This window comes from Neophocaena asiaeorientalis, unplaced genomic scaffold (genome assembly GCF_003031525.2).
Source record: "Neophocaena asiaeorientalis asiaeorientalis breed wild unplaced genomic scaffold, Neophocaena_asiaeorientalis_V1.1 scaffold132, whole genome shotgun sequence".
Taxonomy (NCBI): domain Eukaryota; kingdom Metazoa; phylum Chordata; class Mammalia; order Artiodactyla; family Phocoenidae; genus Neophocaena; species Neophocaena asiaeorientalis.
Window position 1 is genome coordinate 3319654 of NW_020173393.1, and position 13636 is coordinate 3333289.

General features: G+C 42.9%; 1 protein-coding gene across 6 annotated transcripts in view; it reads right to left on the reverse strand.

Moving 5' to 3' along the window:
• IFT52 (intraflagellar transport 52) overlaps positions 1-12655 on the reverse strand; it is a 35504-nt gene extending 22849 nt beyond the window's left edge. For 3 of the 6 annotated variants that reach the window (XR_003003476.1, XM_024746826.1, XM_024746823.1), the window contains exons 1-7: positions 12526-12655; positions 9627-9751; positions 8874-8961; positions 4344-4473; positions 3975-4050; positions 2847-2918; positions 254-283 (exon numbers count right to left, since the gene is read on the reverse strand). Coding sequence is in view for 4 of the 6 variants with exons in the window: in XM_024746826.1 (XP_024602594.1) it covers positions 254-283; positions 2847-2918; positions 3975-4050; positions 4344-4473; positions 8874-8961; positions 9627-9751; positions 12526-12546 (542 nt within the window). In the remaining 2 variants the exon portion in view is untranslated. Of the gene's footprint in view, positions 1-253; positions 284-2846; positions 2919-3974; positions 4051-4343; positions 4474-8873; positions 8962-9626; positions 9752-12058; positions 12236-12525 lie in introns of those variants that run through there. The other 3 variants (XM_024746824.1, XM_024746825.1, XM_024746827.1) reach the window with 3 other exon arrangements.
• Between the last annotated feature and the right edge of the window lie 981 nt (positions 12656-13636).

Below are 13636 nucleotides of genomic sequence, written 5' to 3' on the forward strand. Positions count from 1 at the left end.
TAGAATGATTATATGACAGAAATTGTCAAGCTATTATTTACACTCCTCTATTTCTTTTATTATTACTAAGAAATCAATCAGACTGACATTTTGATAAGACTTTAAGCATAAGGTTAAACACCCACCCCCAAAACAAATACAGGAGTTTTTCTAACCAAGTGTGAGTGAGTAAGATTAGCTGGGAGAGTATATTCCTGGAAGAGGGAGCAGATATGTGAAGGCCCTAAGGTGAGACAGAGCTTGGCATACTTACGGAATTAGAACAAAGTCAGTGCGGCTACGGCTGAGTAAGAGAAGGAAAAAGGGACATGATAAAAAATGGGGCTAAATGAGAGCTTGAGACTCCATTAGGTCAAGATATTTCAAAGCACAAAGCAGGACTACTTATCCCACCTCAAAGCCTCCCAAGACACTGTGCTGCTTCCGGGATGACCCAGGAAATTAACAACCTGCCATCTGCCCTTCACGACAACTACTGAGGAAGTAATGATGGTCACATCACAGGTAAGGTACAATGCCCTCTACCTTACAGAGCACTTCCACACGTACTGCCACACTGGAGTTTCCCAAGAACTTTGTAAGATTAATACTGTCCCCATTACACAGATATGGCAACTGAAGCTAAGAGTTACTTTGCCCTGGGTCACGCTGCAAGTAAGGCATGAAGTCAGGAACTTCTAAATCCTTCTAACTCCAAGTCCACAGTTCTTTCACTTATTCACCAAGAATCAGATTGTGATTCTTGAATGTCAAAAATGTCAACTTATGATATATGTTGCTATACATTTTCCTCTTTATGACTTTACCTTGGTTTCATACTAAGAAAGGTCTTTTGTACTCTAAGATTACAAAACATTCACCTATAGTTTCTTTTAGTGCTTTTTATGGTTTCATTTTTAATATTTAAAGATTTAATCCATCTGAAATATATTTTGGGGCGTGGCATGAAAATGGAAATGTTTTTCCAAATGATTAGCCAAAATTATACCAGGGCTTCCCTGGTGGCACAGTGGTTGAGAGTCCACCTGCCAATGCAGGGGACATGGGTTCGTGCCCCGGTCCGGGAAGATCCCACATGCCGCAGAGCGGCTGGGCCCGTGAGCCATGGCCACTGAGCCTGCGCGTCTGGAGCCTGTGCTCCGCAACAGGAAAGGCCACACAGTGAGAGGGCCACGTACAGCAAAAAAAAAAAAAAAAAAAAAAAATCATACCATTCATTCCCCAATAATTTGAAATGTCACTTTAACTATAAACTAATAACCCCTACCTTCCACATATTTTGGATCTGATTCTAATTTTTAAATTTATTTTTCACTATTTCTGTATTAGTATCACATTATTCTAACTACTAGAGCTTTGTAATATGCTTTAATTATACAAAAACATTCAACTTCTATGGGGCAAAATACCCCAAAGTAAAAAGGTAAACTGGGAAAAACATTTGCAACACATGGAGGTCTTATAAGTGCATAAGAAAGACAAACCACCAATAGAAAAACAGGCAAAAAAGCAGTGAGCAGGAAATTCACAGAATAAATACAATCAGCCAGTAGACTTTAAAAGCCATCCCATTCATAATAATCAAAGAATTGGGGCTTCCCTGGTGGCGCAGTGGTTAAGAATCCGCCTGCCAACACAGGGGACATGGGTTTGAGCCCTGGCCCAGGAAGATCCCACATACCGCGGAGCAACTAATCCCGTGCACCACAACTACTGAGCCTGCGCTCTAGAGCCCACGTGCCTAGAGCCTGTGCTCCCAACAAGAGAAGCCACCGCAATGAGAAGCCCGCGCACCGCAACGGAGAGTAGCCCCCGCTCTCCGCAACTAGAGAAAGCCCACGAACAGCAACGAAGACCCAACGTAGCCAAAAATAAAATAAATAAATGTATTAAAAAAAAGAAAAAAGAATTGCAAGTTAAAATAAAGTGGTATCATTTTCAACAGAATATTCCATGCTGGCAAGAGAGGGAAAAGGGGCACGTTCATAGGGACTGTAAATGTTACAAAAGCCTGGAGGGTGACTTGGCAATGCATCACATTTGGTAATGCTAAGAATCTGGCCTACTAAGATATTAGCATTAAGTGCACAAATTGTACATACAAAGACGTTCACTTTGTGCTTCGTTATTTATGATAATATAAAACTGTTTATAATAACAGTAAGGAAAAGAAGTTAAGAGTACAGGCCCTAGAGCAGACTGCCTAGGTTTGAAACTCAGTTCTGACACTTACTAGTCAAGTGAGCTTGGGCAATTAAACTGTTATCTTGTCAACAACCTTATAGGTTGTTGTGAGGATTAAATGAGGTAATAATACATGCCTGTGACACAGTAAGTACTCAATGAATGTTAGGTGGTATTATTAAACCAAAATATTATAAACTACCTAAATGTTCAATAATAGGAGATTGAGTAGATTAGGATACATCTAGTTTAATCCAGTCATAAAAAGGATAAAGTACCTAACTCTATTTTTATATATGAAAAAAAATTTAAAAATCTGAATACCTTTTTTATTTTTTTGGCCACACAGTGCGGCATGCAGGATCTTAGTTCCCTGACCAGGGATTGAACTCATGCCCCCTGCAGTGGAAGCACGGAGTCCTAACCGCTGGACCGCCAGGGAATTCCCGAAAAAAATCTAAATACTGTTAAGAAGGATTATCTTTGGGGAGAGGGGCATGGATTTACGCCAGAGGACTTCTATTTTCTTCCTTTTGAACTGATCAATCTGGTTTTTGGTGAGAATTACTTTTGTAATCAGAAATGAAAATGCTTCGCTTTGAAAAAGAAAACTCTTCAAATGGCAAATACGTCCTCTTCAGGTGGCCTCAGAAAACACTCACTGGGCATTGTTTCCACTGCTCTCTTCTTCAATGATCCCAGGCACTGCCTTCCCTGCAGCTCGGCTAATTTCCCTTGAAGAAAAAAATTAAAATCTAGTAAACAAAAAAATTTAGGAATTTCACAATCCATTCATTAATAGTAACTATGAATTAGATAAAAGTACTGTGCAGACTTGTTCAAAATACCATTCTTAAAAATCAAATAAAGGTACTCCTACACACCTACAGCTCTTTTGGGAAGCCTGCAAAAGTGAACATGAAAATATAAGAATCAGTTCCTCTTTCTTGAGTCCTGAGGGAAAGGTCCATATATGTACTAGACCCGCATTCTAGTCCTGTGTTCTAGACTCTCTATCTTCAGACCGAGCAGAGTACCTGGCAAGTTCAAGTGTGGAATGAATCATTTGGAATATAGGGAAAAGCTCCCAGAAGGCCCCTGTTGTTGCCCCCTCATGCATTCATTTCTCACTTTCTCAAATCTCTTATGTATTAGGATCCAATGGATGAGAAAAAACTGACTTCATCCTAGGTTCCAGGGGTGGAGAATATGACATAACTGTGCCACCAGGGCATTCTATGCCTTCTGTCACAGCAAACCCCAGGTCTACTATTGCTGGGAATGCTGGGACCAAGGCATATGCTCTTGCCCTAAATGGTGTGGCATGAGGATACAGATTTGGAAACTGTTAAAACTAGTCAGCTCCCCCACAACAGGAGAGCAGAGCCAAGAGAACTGCAGAGAAATGGAACTGGAGCCCTGATGACCTTATGAATATTACAGTCAATCCATACCCAAAGCCTGCCCTAGTTCTCGACTTTTCAATGACATGAATCAATAAAGTCTCTGTATTGTTTAATCCCATCCAAATAGGGTTTTCTTTACTTGCAACTGAATATATCCTAATCGTCAAAAAGGTGATGTGGAGTAAGCTTTCAAAAGATAGGAGGAATGTAATTTGATGGATGAGAAGTAATATAATAAAATAAACTATGATATAATAAAATTTTTAGAAAAGGCAAGAAAGGAAAAAGGGCCAGAGAAAAGAATGTGTGAGAGGGAGAAGGGAAGAGTCATGTAGGAAAGGGGAGAGTCATTGGCAAAGTCATTTCTGTTTTCAATATGCTTACCTATTCAAGACTCCATTGGAAACTAGAGCTTCTTTAGGATGGAAATACTTATAATATACATTTCTAACCACAGCATCTTTAAGGGAAAAAGAGAGGAAGGCATTTCTTAGATTAGAAGTAAGTTTGATATTATAGACACATACAAATTTTGACCTGAAAGGAATCCTGGAACTATATTCCAATCTCTCTCATTTTATAAATGGAAGAAGCCTAGCACTAGAAAATTCAGACTGCCAGTGAGGCCAGAATCCTGGACCATGCACCCTCACAGCCCAGGGCTTTTTCCATTGTACTACTAGGCCCAGAGGACTACAATATAAATAATAAACAGGAAATTACTGCCTCTATTAAAACAACAATAATAATTACCGTTATTAACCATGATTCCATATTCTTCTAGGAGAAAGTTAATGTTGGTGTCAAATCTGGATTCCCCACCCTCTCCTAGCATTACAAGGATATCTCCACCGCCATCAAGGTACTTCTTCAGGACTTCAAACTACACAAAGAAAAAGAAACAATCTATGAATATACCTTGAAGACTCTTATCCAAACTACTATGAATAAGACCTTAACTAGGGACTTCCCTGGTGGCAGAGTGGTTAAGAATCTGCCTGCCAATGCAGGGGACACGGGTTCGAGCCCTGGTCCGAGAAGATCCCACATGCCACGGAGCAACTAAGCCCATGCGCCGCAACTACTGACACCGCACGCCACGACTACTGAAGCCCGTGTGCCCTAGAGCCCGTGCTCTGCAACAAGAGAAGCCACCGCAATGAGAAGCCTGTGCACCGCAATGAAGAGCAGCCCTCACCTGCTGCAACTAGAGAAAGCCCGCACACAGCCAAAAAAAAAAAAAAAGGCCTTAACTAGATGAAAAAGAAACAACTTCAAATCTATAAAGGCACTTAAACGTAAATCTATATTAAGATAATATAAAATTTACTCTCTGTGTAGGATTTCCACACTTGTCTTTAGTATAAAGCTCCAAAATACTCAAACTGAAATGACATTTTCCAAGTTGACTATCTGGACAGCAAACTAAAAGTGGAAAACTATTAGCTAAAGGAAGCTCACAGGTCTCCTCCAATCAGCAGCATCCCTGGTCTTTACCTACTAGATGCTAGTTGTACCTACCCTCTCTGGACAATCAAAAATGTCTCCAGATGTTGCCAAATGTCCCCGGGGGTTGGGGGAGGGGGTGTGAAGTGAGCAAAACCATCCCTGTTTGAAAACTGCTGATAGAGATCATACCTCTTCCTCACTGCCAGCCAAGGATATCAGGATAAAGGCATTTCATACCATCTCTCAGGGACAAATTCTGTTCAAGTCACTGACTGATCAAACCACATAAGAAAGGCATGCTGTCTACCTATCTCTTGGAAAGCTCTCTTGCTTTCACAAAGCTGGGGAGAGAAGAAAATCTAGGGCTGATTTTGTTGACCTAGCCTAAGAACACTTGGGGTGGGCGGTCTAGACCAACAGTCTCTCAACTTTCTTCAAGCACCCCATTAGGAAAAAATTTGAATGTGCGCTCCAATATGTATAGAAAGTATGTATATTTATATCATTACAAAATACTCTCCCCAGGGAATTCCCTGGCAGTCCAGTGGTTAGGACTTTGCGCTTTCACTGCCGAGGGCCCAGGTTTAATCCCTGGTTGGGGAACTAAGATCTTGCAAGCCGCACGGCGTGGCCAAAAACAAAAACTCCCCAAAAGGACCTTTTTAAGGATGATAAAGATATGAATAATTTCCTTCTGGCACCCCAGTGGTTCATCACACGCATCCCACTTGGGAAACCACTGTCCCAAAGCAGCTCTGCTACAGCATGGCCCTCTTCCTCTTGCACACAACCTGGATTTGCTTCTCTCCCCCAAACCCCTAAATATAGAAAATACAGGGCAACAGTTAACATCGCCAAGATGGCTTGCTCCCAAATGAGACAAAACTTCACTGATTCTGGACTCCACACAACAGGCTGTCCCATTCATGGTGATTCTGTATACTTAGATTTACAGTTAGCCTTTGTTTCAAGATGGCAAATGTAAAGAAGTGTTCTAACTGTATGTAAGTTCAAGGATTAACACACTAAAACATACATATTCTTCTAGAGTATATATGCCCATACATTTACAATTTGAAATTCATATTTTTTTAAATAAATCATCTCCCTTTAATATAGTTAGAGCATCAACTTTTTTTTTAAACGGTGATGAGTTATATTATCTATGCTTTTCAATTCAGTATGATAAAGGGGCATTTGTAATAAGGTGGCCCTTGATCTGACGGGGTTGGGAAGCATGGCGTGGGCTGCTGGAGATAACTGAATACCACCACTAAGCGAGTGCGATGAGCCCGTGGAGGTGAGGTGGGAAACAGGGGAAGACTCTGAATTCAGCCTCGCCTCTAGCTTGATTCTTGCATCTAATGTCAGACATATGATGTCTGTCCTGTCACAGAAGTTTCTGGAGGACAACATCAAAGAGGGATCACATAGCCCTTGAGGTGTGAACTGACCCTTTACGAGTCCTCAGAGACCAGCAACGATAACCAGGAAAGCGGTGATCTCTGCCCTGGATGAAGACCTCTGCTGACCACTACGATCAGCCCAGTGGAAGCATAAAAACAAAAGAGGATGTTTGTTCTTAGGCAGAAGCTAAACACTTTTCTCCCTTTCCTTCCCGCCTCACTCCAACTCGAAAGAGAAAACATGGTGCCGGGGCTGGTCTGGTGAGAGAACATTAGGCTAAAGTTCCAAAGAACAAAATCTGCCTCTCAAGGAACCCTTGTCTTTTGGAAGCCACTTCCCATCCCTGAAAGCCTGAAAAAAGGTTTGGCCTGGCGCTCATCTCCTCTTGGAAAAAGGCCCAGGCGTGGGTCTCTGGCCCTTTCTCTGGATGCCCCGGCTTTCCTGAGGCTGCTTGCTCCTTGGCCCAGATGGGGACACCTCTCTTTCCTCCCTAGCTGGAGAAGGGAGGTGGAAGAGAAACTATCAGAGTGTGGGACCAAAGCCCAACAGTATTCCTTTGCAGGCCACTGCCCGCTGTGCGTACTTTCTGAGGGGTCTCATGGGGTAGGAGTGGCTGGTCACCTCCACATTCCCGATGATAATCCCTGCTCCTCCTCTCAATTAACCTGATTAAATAGTTATGTCTCCCTCCATGCCCCTCCCAGATGAGAGGGTGGCCTTGCAGTCAGGTTGAGAAAAAAAAGGACGACAGGGGCTTCCCTGGTGGCGCAGTGGTTGAGAATCTGCCTGCTAATGCAGGGGACACGGGTTCGAGCCCTGGTCTGGGAAGATCCCGCATGCCGCAGAGCAACTAGGCCCGTGAGCCGCAACTACTGAGCCTGCGCATCTAGAGCCTGTGCTCTGCAACAAGAGAGGCCGCGATAGTGAGGGGCCCACGCACTGCGATGAAGAGTGGCCCCCGCTTGCCGCAACTAGAGAAAGCCCTCGCACAGAAACGAAGGCCCAACGCAGCAAAAATTAATTAATTAATTAATAAACTCCTACCCCCAACATCTAAAAAAAAAGGACAACAGGAATGCTCCCCTGTGGACCCCTCCCCGTGGCCTCACCCAAAGTAAGAGAAGGAGACCTTGGACACCTAAGTCTAAGGACCACACCGGCCCCACCCTGCCTCTACTCCCTCCGTCCTCCCCACAACCCTCCCTGAACACCAAGCACTTCCAAGTCTCTGTGAGAAAGGCTCTTGCTATGTTCCGGGTTTTCTGCTTTTTTAACTGTGGTAAAATATACATAATATACAATCTACCCTCTTAACTACTTTTAAGTGTACAGTTCAGTAAAGTTAAGTACATTCACAATGTTGTACAAACAATCTACAGAACTCTTCACCTTGCAAAACAAAACCTTCATACCCATTACAAAATAACTCTGTCTCCCTCCTCCCCCTAGGTCCTGGCAACTACCACTTTAACCTTCTATGAATTTGATTACCCTAGGTACACCATATGAATGGTACCATACAGCGTTTGCCCTTTTATAACTGGCTTATTTCACTTTGCATAATGTCCTCAAGATTCATGCATGTCGCGGCAAGTACCGGAACTGCCTTCTTTCTTAAGACTGAATAATAATTCATTGATGTATTGATCCCATTTTATTTATCATCTGTTGGTGGACACCTGCGTTGCTTCTACCTTTTGGCTACTGTGAATAATGCTGTGATGAACATGGGTGTACAAACACCTCTTTGAGATGCTGCTTTCCATTCTTTTGACTATATATATCCAGAAGTGGGATTGCTGGATCATATAATTCTATTATTAATTTTTTGAGGAACCGCCATACTGTTTTCCATAGTGGCTGCACCATTTTACCTTTCCACCAATAGTGCACAAGGGTTCCCATTTCTCCACATCTTTGCCAATACTTGTTATTTATTTATTATTATTTTTGCGGTACACGGGCCTCTCACTGTTGTGGCCTCTTCCGTTGTGGAGCCGCTCCGCAGCATGTGGGATCTTCCCGGACCGGGGCACAAACCCATGTCCCCTGCATCGGCAGGCGGACTCTCAGCCACTGCGCCATCAGGGAAGCCCAACACTTGTTATTTTTGTTTGGGTTTTACACTTAACGATTCTTTGTCTGTCCATGAAACAGAATAAAAAACAGTTTAATTTTAAATGGAATTTTCCTATTTTTAAAGCAAAAACATGGCAAAGAAGTATGGTTAACATTGAGTTAGCCTGCGCTATGTGTCTGGCACTTATCATGCATTAACTCAGTTAATCATCACAACTCCATGATGAAGAAAGAGATGAAGTGACCACCTTAAGGCAGTCAAGTGGTGAAGAGGGATTTAAGCCCGGGATTTCAGAGCCCATGCTCCTAACTACCTCACTACATTTCTTCTTTATGGATATTCCTTACCTCAGCTGCAGTAAATTTTTCCCTTGGCCCCGCTGTAATCCACAGCTTCACTCCAGTTAGCTTCTCAGATGTAATTTCATCTTTTAAGCTAGAAATATGATTTTAAAAGCAAGTGTTAGATCCATTATTTAAACCAATTTATGAGCTATTTTAGTGTCTAGACTGTATGGAATCAGAGGCTACAGAGGCACAGAAATGAAGGGATTTAGAGGTACCTGGTCTAGCCTCTCTCCCAAAGTGAGAATCCCCTCTAATAGGTCTGCCCCAGTCATCAGCCTGTGCTCAAGCACTACCTATAAGCCAAGGTGTCCAAATTAAACCACACTAGAGCATAAAGAAGTCCTCCAACTACTAATTCAATCAGCTCTACCATTAGCTTGTATGATTACACATCCTTTACCCATTAACAAAAACCACACACACACACACACACGGATATTTTCATTTTTCCTTTCCCTAAACTAAAGTACTGACCCAAGTTAAAATATGGGGAAAGCCTCTAACCTCTTAAAAACTTGCATATGTATAACTGGAATAATTACTTGATTTGTGATTTGGGGGGACCACTTAATAATATGCTAATTGCCAATTTTTGAAAGATATGTTTTAATAATCATTTATTTTTTTCTGAACGACCTTTAAATGGAATTCCTCCCACCTAAACAATCTATTTTACATAAGAAAATAAGACGTTTCAGTGTTATAAGCAGGCTGTCATCATCACTTAGAAGGGAAAACAATTCACTCGATCACCTCTGAATCTTCCAATTACTCCGAAGTCTTTTCTGCATGGATTTATAGCCATTGCTGGTGGTAAATACTTCCTTTTTGTATGCATTGAAAAGAATGGTGCTCCGAAGCTCTTTCTCCATGGTCACCTTATGGAAAAAAGAAGGGATCAGAAAAAAGGGAAACAATAAACAATATTCCAAAAGAAAGACCCTAAAAGGAACCAACAGTCTACTTCTTATAATTCATTAAGAAAAGGTGGGCTTCCCTGGTGGCGCAGTGGTTAAGAATCCTCCTGCCAATGCAGGGAACACGGGTTCAAGCCCTGGTCTGGGAAGATCCCACATGCCGCGGAGCAACTAAGCCCATGCACCACAACTACTGAGCCTGTGCTCTAGAGCCTGCGAGCCACAACTACTGAAGCCCACGCGCCTAGAGCCCATGCTCCACAACAAGAGAAGCCACCACAGTGAGAAACCCACGCAACTCAACGAAGAGTAGCCCCTGCTCAGCTCAACTAGAGAAAGCCCGCGCACAGCAACGAAGACCCAACGGAGTCAAAAAATAAACAAATGAATTAATTAAATAAATCTATTTTTTAAAAAGGTACACTGCTGCAACTTAGCTACAATTTCCCTACAATTCAAAGGCTGAAAGTGAAATGAATAATCACGGCTGCAGAAACCCAAGGCAAACCCTGGGCTTCCCATCAGCCCACTTCCATGGCCCTGCCCTGCCATCACGCTACAATGTGGGGAACCATGTTTCCAACCTGATTCCTCACTGCTAACTACTGTTAAATGTGGGGTATAGTTTTCTAAATTCTTTTTATACATATGGTAACTTATAGTTTTATTTACTAAATAGGACCATATGCACTATTCTGCAACACACTTTTTTCACCTAACCGGGACCTTTCATATCTTTCCATGTCACTATATATGGATCTACCACTTTTTTTTTTAAACTGCTGCACAGCATTCCATTTTATGGATGTACTGAAATTTACGTAACCACTCACATACCAATTGACATGTTTTTTTCCCCCAAATTTTTGCTAGTAAAAGAATACTACAAACATCATCTTTGAACATGATGTTTTTGTGCACTTTGCATATCTATAAATTCTTACCTGTTGAATGACTAAGTAAATTATTTCCAAATTGCCCTCCAAAATATTGTACTAATTTTTACTTCCATTAATGCTAATATATTTCTGTTTCCACACAATCTTATTTTTAATTTTTTTAATCTTTGCTAATAAGATAGGCAAAAAAAATCCTTATTATTTTAATTTGCACTTTGAAATTAGTGAGATGGCCATCTTTCACTGTTTATATTGGCCACTTGTATTTTTTCTGTTTTTCTTGTTCATATACTCTGCTATTGGGTTTAAAATTTTTCTAATTGATCATTAAATAAAGACTTCCATAAGTTTATTTGTCTTTAGACTTAGCTGCTGGTAGTTTTGGTTTAGTTTGCTTGAATTTTGCAGGCCACACAGCAAGTTTTAAATTTTATAGAGTCGAAAGCATTAATCTTTTCCTTTCTGGCTTCTGGATTGCATGATATATTTAGAAGAGTTTTTATTTTTTTAATAAATAAATAAATTAATTAATTAATTAATTTATGGCTGCGTTGGGCCTTCGTTGCTGCACGCGGGCTTCCTCTAGTTGTGGCAAGTGGGGGCTACTCTTCGTTGCGGTGCGCCGGCTTCTCATTGCGGTGGCTTCTCTTGTTGCAGAGCATGGGCTCTAGGCACATGGGCTTCAGTAGTTGCAGCACATGAGCTCAGTAGTTGTGGCACATGGGCTTAGTTGCTCCACGGCATGTGGGATCTTCCCGGACCAGGGCTTGAACCTGTGTCCCCTGCATCGGCAGGCAGGTTCTTAACCACTGAGCCACCAGGGAAGCCCTTTAGAAGAGTTTTTACCATGCTAAGATTATAAATACATCCAACAATGCTTTCTCCTAGTACTTTTATGATGTCAAAATTTTTAAGACTTAAATTTTAGTCCATTTGGACTTTATTTTGGTGCTTTAATTTTGTTATTGTTTTAATTACTAGCAAGCTGCCTGACACCAATCCATCCCTTCTATGCTAATTTAAAATACCACCTTGCCTATATAATAAATCCCTAAAAACTGAATTTTATCATGAATTCTATATATTCTATCTGCCTGTAAGTTCCTGCCCAGTTCCATACTATTTTAATTACTACAGGTTTATAATATGTATGTCATAATACTTGGTGGTGCTGATACGAGCTAATCTCTCTTATTCCTCTTAAGTTTTAGAATTTTTCTCGTTAGTCCCACATATTTATTTTTTAGGTTGAACTTTAAAATCATTTTGTCAGGTTAAAAAAAAAAAATCCCCCCATGATCCCACCACAGCTATCTTTTCATGTTCCATTCCATCCATGTCTATGCTTATTTTCACAGTGTGTACATACAACATTGTATTCTGCCTTCTGATTAGGTTAGTGGTTGCGTGGTTATGCCATAATAAACTCAATCTTCATGAGCATCTTTTCAATTTTTTGCCATCGTAGATCCTACTGAAATGTACATATTTCTGCTTCTGCCATTAATCATTTTTGCCGTAGGACAGATTCCTAAGAGCAGGATTCCTAGAAAAAGGGGATGGAACTAGGATGTCACATTATGGTTTCTTGTCCAATGCTCTTTCATACTCAGCAGGATGACTAAACATCTCCCAGCCGAAGGCGAGTTAGATTCGAGCCCAGTCTGAGGTCCGGGATCCGGGGCTATATCTGCGCCCCCCACCCCCACTTTTATTTTACCCTAGCGCACCTCGATTTTCTCTAAGACGGGCCCAGCGGCCTCGCGGACAGTCCGTCGAGGCCCTCGCCAATTCCCAACACCTCGGCCGGCCCACCGCGGTCGGAGTCCGTCTTACCTGAAGCCCAGTGACCACCATCTTCACCTGACGCCGCCCAGCATCCTGCGGCCTGGTATCCAAGGCCGCTTAGCAACTGCGGAGGCGAAGCTGCGCGCTGCAAGGGCGTGGACCCGAGCGTGGAACTACCTCCGGAGCGACGTGATGACGACAGGACGGAAGAGGCCGATTTACCTAGCCAGCGAGGAGGGAGAAGTATGGGTGGGGGCAGGGGGCGGGACTAATGTGGGACTGTACCATTATTTTAGATGAGGGGTAAATCCAAATAGAATGTGGATTAACTTTAGGCCAAAGATAAACTCATTTCATTTTCTCCTTTAATACCCAGTCTCATTAAAGCCTGATAAAAATGATAGGCCCCAAGGGCCCAAACTTCGCCCCACCCTGAGGGAGGAGACTAGTGGAGGCTTCCGGCGGAGAGTGCGGAAGGCCCAGCCTTGATCCCAAGGGCGCAGGCGCAGAGCGGTGACCCGACGCGGGGCGGGGCTTTGCGGCTGAGGCTGCGGCTGCTCTTGTGGGTCGGTGTCACCCTTTTTAGAACGCGGGACTCTAGGCACGGCGCGCATTATAGGAGGGTTTCAGCGCCCTGGAAGACCGGGGAGGTCCAGACTGGAGGGTGGGCAGGTGTAGTGGTGAGGATGGGAATATGAGATAATTCTTTCTGTTTGATTAGCCCCGCATCTCTGAGCGCAACAGTGCCACGCCCAGGATGTGGCGGTGAACCAGCCTCTGGGCATCCCCTGGCGGCGAGTTAGACCTGACCAGATTCTACCAAAAAATAAAAATATAAACTGTTTTAAGGGAGCTGTGAGAGGCCGAAGCTGGGCAGACAGGGGTCCCCGTTGAGCAGAAAAGTGAGAGAAGAATGGTTCATTAAGGCAAGGGTTGGGGAAGGGCATTTGGGCAGAAGGAACTGCTTATGCGGAAGAGCCATCGCCAAGTACGGTCTGCCCTGCTGTCGCCGTGAAAATGAGAAACCAGACGCCAATAACCACAAACAGGCAACCCCTCTCCCCAGGGGAGGGCTCAGTGCCTGCCCTGAGGGAGCGTGGACGTGTGTGCAATGCAGCTGTCTCGCTGGCTCAAACCGATGTGAGCAGAGACTAGAATT